This window comes from Periplaneta americana, chromosome 3 (assembly GCF_040183065.1).
Source record: "Periplaneta americana isolate PAMFEO1 chromosome 3, P.americana_PAMFEO1_priV1, whole genome shotgun sequence".
NCBI lineage: Eukaryota > Metazoa > Arthropoda > Insecta > Blattodea > Blattidae > Periplaneta > Periplaneta americana.
The window spans coordinates 69,926,985-69,932,984 of NC_091119.1; the positions used below are offsets into that span (position 1 = coordinate 69,926,985).

The 6,000-nt window shown below is 36.3% G+C and overlaps 1 protein-coding gene across 1 annotated transcript in view; it reads right to left on the reverse strand.

Annotated features, from left to right (window-relative positions):
• Positions 1-4,042, reverse strand: part of mei-218 (meiotic 218) — a 47,478-nt gene extending 43,436 nt beyond the window's left edge. The window contains exon 1 of the mRNA XM_069822625.1: positions 3,805-4,042. Coding sequence (XP_069678726.1) covers positions 3,805-3,934 — 130 coding nt within the window. The 5' untranslated portion in view covers positions 3,935-4,042. The remainder of the gene's footprint in view (positions 1-3,804) is intronic.
• Positions 4,043-6,000: the final 1,958 nt, after the last annotated feature.

Sequence of the window (6,000 nt, forward strand, 5' to 3'; positions counted from 1 at the left end):
GAATATTTGGGGGTAAAAATTAACTCAACATACAGCCAGGAAAGCGTCATAAAACACAGAATTCAGAAAGGTAGATCGGCAATAGCTATGTTAAATGGGATTTGGTGGGATAAGACAATAACAACTGAAACAAAACTCCAAATCTATAATAAGGAGTGCTAGAACATATGGGCGGAAACATGGCATTTAAACACGAACCTGAGATTGAACTCCTCTCCACTGAAATGAATTTTTTTAGACTTTCCACTAGACATTCTAAATTGGAAAAAATTCGAAACACAACCATTTAGACAAGAAATGGGAGTTAATAGTACATTGTTAGATTTTGTTAGCTACAAGCAATTAGAATGGTATGGCCACGTACGTAGAATGCCAGAAACAAGATTGCCCAGACAGATTTTGGAATGGATTCCGCCAGGAAGAGGAAAGAGGGGAAGACCAAGGAAAACCTGGATGGACGATATAAGAAGTGGAATGAAGGAGAGAGGCTTGGAAGAACGGGATTGGGAGGCAAGAGAAGAATGGAGGAAGAAGATAAGAATTTAAACACTTTGGATACAGGAAGATGTAGTTTACATTGTAACCCTGTTAATAATGATGATGATGATTATTATTATTATTATTATTTGTGAGTCCCTATCACCACGGCATGGCGCATCCTCAGATTGTGGATAGAGGAGATGGCCTTCAGATATGGACGGTAGCTGCGAATATACTGAATAAGCAGTCATGGACAGCCAATAAGGGGTGGTCCTCCAACTTGGGGGTTGAGTGAAGGGCTAACAACCCATAACCATAAAAAACAACTTGTTACGAAACCTTACAATAAGCCTCGGAATGGGACTGATTCTCTGGCACGACCACAACAAAGAAATAAGATTATGAGATTTGGAACTTGGAACGTAACTAATCTTTATAGAACAGGTGGGATAACATTAGTAGCAAAAGAACTAGTCAGATAAAAAAAAAGGCGGTAATGAACCTGCGGGTTCCTTAAAAGCCATTCGTAACTAAGTATTATTATTATTATTATTATTATTATTATTATTATTATTATTATTATTATTATTATCATCATCATCAGCATCATCATTATTATAATACTAGTAGTAATCTAATGGCTACATCAGCTGCTTGTCTATGTGATGACGTGAACACGTTAGGAAAAAATCCACAAAATATTAAGGAAAACACGGGAATTTTACTTGAACCGAGTGAAGAGATAGGTTAGGAAGTAAATCTCGAAAAGACAAAGTACATATATGATTATGTTTCGTGACCAGAACATAGTACGAAATGAAAATATAAAAACTGAAAATTTATCCTTTAGGAAGGTGGAAAAGTTCAAACATCTTGGAGCAACAGTAACAAATATAAATGACACTTGGGAGGAAATTAAGCGCAGAATAAATATGGGAAATGCCTGTTATTATTCGGTTGAGAAGCTTTTGTCGTCCAGTCTGCTCTCAAAAAAAGCTGAAAGTTGGAATTTATAAAACAGTAATATTACTGGTTGTTCTGTATGGTTGTGAACCTTGGACTCTTACTTTGAGAGAGGAACAGAGACTAAGAGTGTTCGAGAATAAGGTGCTTAGGAAAATATTTGGGGCTAAGAGGAAAGAAGTTACAGGAGAATGGAGAAAGTTGCACAATGTAGAACTGCAACATTGTATTCTTCACCTGACATAATTAGGAATATTAAATCCAGATGTATGAGATGGGCAGGGCATGTAGTACACATGGGCGAATCCAGAAATGTATACTGAGGTGGCGAGTCAATGCACCTGAACTGCATTCAGTCGCATGCTGAAGAAGTGGAACATCATTTGCAGAGGTCTGTGATCTGCCAGAACGCTTTTCGTCAAGAAAACTTCCTTTTCTTTTTAATTTGTTCACTAACATCCGAATATTGGCTCTAGTAGATGCTGGTTTGTGAAATTTTCGTTCACACTCCTGACACACTTGTTCATAGCTTAATAATCGCAATTGCGCGGAAACAACTGTTATTCGTTCTTCAATAGTAAGCATACTTCTTGATTAAACTGAAATAAAAAGAAAATATTGCCGATTTAATGACAATGGATCGAGAGTTTTGGGCCACCCTGTTTTGTATGTGTTTATCTTATCATCAACAATGTAATTTCCAGAGTTTCAAAACATTCAGCCTGAGATGTTGATAAAGCGTCGTAAAACAACCTAAAAAAAACATTCAGAATTTGAAGCTCTCAAGTTCGTTACTTATTGTACATAAAAAAAATACTACCAGCAAAAAAATTGTAGCAAGTATCTATATCATTTGAGATGAAAGATGAAACTTTGTACACAGACTGTCACAAGTGTGAGAAGTATGTGAAAAATAAAACTGTATTTCTGGAAAGTACCAGCCTTAATTTTTAACAGTTGAAAATGTCGGTCGTTTTTAATTTTTGCCAACTTCTGGGCATCTTATCTCCATGTTTCGTTAGCTGTCGGGGCCTCCAGGGAACCTGTTAAAACTCTTCAGCTTTTGGTTGAATTGAAATAGAATGACCCTTCTGCAACTCTAACTGGACGCACACGCACACGCACGCAACTGACTCATTTTTTTCCAGAAAGTTAGTTTGCATTAAAGAACTAGAAACCCTACAGGAAATGCATTAATCGCAATTAGTTCAGGAACCCTAGCTGTTCAAAGTTCTAAAATCCATACTTTTCAACTAACAAAAACTATTTTTTTAAAGACAACTGAGTCATCAATCAATTGCATTTATTTATATGCAATTTATCACTGAGTGTTGGGCTTCATTATTAAAAAGAAAATACTTGTTCCTAACAATGCTTATTAGACATAGGCTATAATAGACAAGAAACTTTTCTAAAGTTTTGAGAAAATGTTGAATTTTAGAAATTTATTTTCCATACATAAATGTGAAATCCAATTTTTATTTCCAGTACAATGAAATCTACATACATACGTGTGTTACAGGGGAAAAATTGTCCTAATACCTGCCCACACAATGCAGGCCTTATGGGCCCGAAGTATATGCAACTCAATAATATTATATAGGCTAACATAAAACTAGTCCACCACTGTAGAATAAAGGCTGGTTCACAATAAACCGAGAACGGAAACGACAACGAGAACGAGAACGGAAATATTGTTAAAATATATGTATTTAAATGTAAGGATTCACAATTAACTATTGTGAATGCACACATTTAAATGCATTTATTTTAGCATTATTTCCGTTCTCGTTGTCGTTTCCGTTCCCGGTTTATTGTGAATCAGCCTTAATGGTTAGCATGTCTGTCCATGAAACGAGCAGGCCTGGTTTAAATCCCTGTTGGGACAAGTTACTTGATTGTGGTTTTTTTCCAGGTTTTCCCTCAAACAATTGAAGCAGTCTCGCTGGGTAACTTTCGGCGTTAGACTTTGGACTCATTTCGCCATCATCATGATTATCATCATCATCATCATCATCATCATCATCATCATCATCATTACCATAGCCTGGGTTAAGTTCACAGTGCAGCATGTTGTATTCGTACAAGAGCACAGCCATTCGGTGACAAATATCATTCACAGAAGAGGAATGATAAGCACAATAAGTCTAAAACTGAAGTGCAAGCCTTCGGGCCCCTCCTCCATAAAAAAACTAACTCTATAGCAGTCATATATGCAATATTTGGACATGTCCATCTCACCCTTGATTGCATTTTCGACTGCTATAATGTAAAGTTTAATCTCTCCATTTTTGTATTTTATATCAAACATACCTAATACACATTTGCTAAACAGTAATTGAATACTTAAAATAAGAATACCTTGGAAACAAACGAGGGTGCTTTGATGTCTGACAGATTTCTTTGAAGAAAGATTTTCTAGAGCAGATGGACTAATAACAAGTCCAAGCACTTGGTCTCCTGTGTCACGGGCCCTACAAAGTTCTTTCATTTTCGTACCACAAATAAAACAATGTTGAACGTTTTGAAGTAAATTCCCTTTCAATCTATGACCTTTCTGGTTAGGACAATAAGCTTTTGGACATAGGAACACAGCACTTCGTCTGAAAGAAAATGAAAGTGGAATTTGTAGTAACTTAGAGTAAAGAAAAGTAAAGTAAAGTAAATTCATGGCGTTAGAGCCCTTTGAAGGGCCAAGACCGACCAGCCAGCTGCTGGCCTCACGTCCACCTGCCGAAGCAGAGGTGGACGATCATCCAACCGGAACGGAGGTATCGTGTGGTTAGCATGATGATCTCCCCAGCCGTTATAGCTTGTTTGCGAAACTGGATTTTCGCTACCTATCGTAGCTCCCTAAATGCATCACGATGCTGGGTGGGCACTGGTCCCATACACTGGTAGAAATTTCATGAGAAAATTTCTTCTCTCCTGAAGACAGTGTGCATTCTGTAGCGTGAGTCCTAGGCGGGATGCCTTAGACTGCAAAGCCACAGCGCGGGACTTGTAGTAACCTATCAAATAAAATTACTTTTATTGATGAATTAGAAAGAAAAAACAAAGGAGGAGGAGTATGATGATAATGTGGTGGTGGTGGCAGTGGTCATGATAGTCTTAATTGATAGATGATCATGACGACGTTGATGATGATGGTGATGATGGTGGTGGTGGTGGTGGTGGTGGTGGTGGTGGTGGTGGTGGTGGTGGTGGTGGTGGTGTTTCTTCTGCTGCTGCTGCTGACGATGATGATGATGATGATGATGATGGTGGTGGTGGTGGTGGTGATGGTGATGATGATGATGATGATGATGATGATGATGATGATGATGATGATGATGATGAAGAGGAGGAAAAGAAGGGGAAGAAGAATAAATACGGTATGTAGTGAAGATAATTATAATACTATATATTAATTATTTTTTAATTTTTAGATCAAAAATGAAACCTTAATGTACTTTTAACTCACATGAATTTTGTAGGCCTTGTTCTTGTCACAAGAATTCCTTGCAAAAGTACAAGACGATACAAATTATTAAGATTTGATTTTACAAGTCCTGGGAGGGCAGGAAGAGATTTCAACCTGATAAGTAATTGAACATCTCCTGATTCCAAATCTGAAATATCAGCCAAAGTTGATACGGAACAATACAAAACATCTTGAATAAAACATTGTGCTCTGTTGGGATCAGTTAGTAGAAAACTGGAAAATGAATCTGAAATCAAATAAAAAAAAAAAGTGTTAAACAAAACATGTGCAATATAGTTGGTCACTGATTTCATGAAATTTAAAACCTTGAAACAAAAGATCCTTCTTTCAAATACAATTAATATGACATACTGTACATATCATATTAACAATGCTAAAATTGTATTACGAGTGTATTATATAAAATACCCAAGTCATTACAATAATAATCTCAAAAGTTATGAAACAGCATGGTACTTTCATAACCATAAAATGCATATATTGAGCAATGACTGCATGTGATCCACCATGAAACATAGCTAATGGACCACAATGAAACATTGATGATAAAGGGGCCACAATGAAACAATGTTTTATGTTAAAATTTTATTAAAAATTCATGCTTGTAGCTGAATATAGTAAATATAGGCTTATAAGTTATATTTATTTCGAATTTTCAGATTAACATGGGAAAGAGCAGACAAAGGAAGAGAAATAAGGGAAATTTCTCTGAGAAATGCTGTAAATCAAGTGAAATCAGAAGGGAAAACACTTAGAGAAGCTGGAGCTGCATATGGAATTTCATATTATGCTACTCTTTACCGTTATGTAAAGAAATTTGAGTTGGATCCTACAATGAAAATGAAACCTAAATATGATACGAGAAGAGTTATTCCAGATAATATTGAATAATTGTTAGTCAAGTACTTTCAACAGTTGGCTGATAGAATCTATGGTACCACACCAAAAGAGTGTCTGGCATATCAAATTAGTGTAAAAATAATATTTCAATGCCAAGAAACTGGAAAGAAGAACAGATGGCTGGTATGGATTGGTTATACTACTTCCTGAACTGAATATTCGGAAACCTGAAT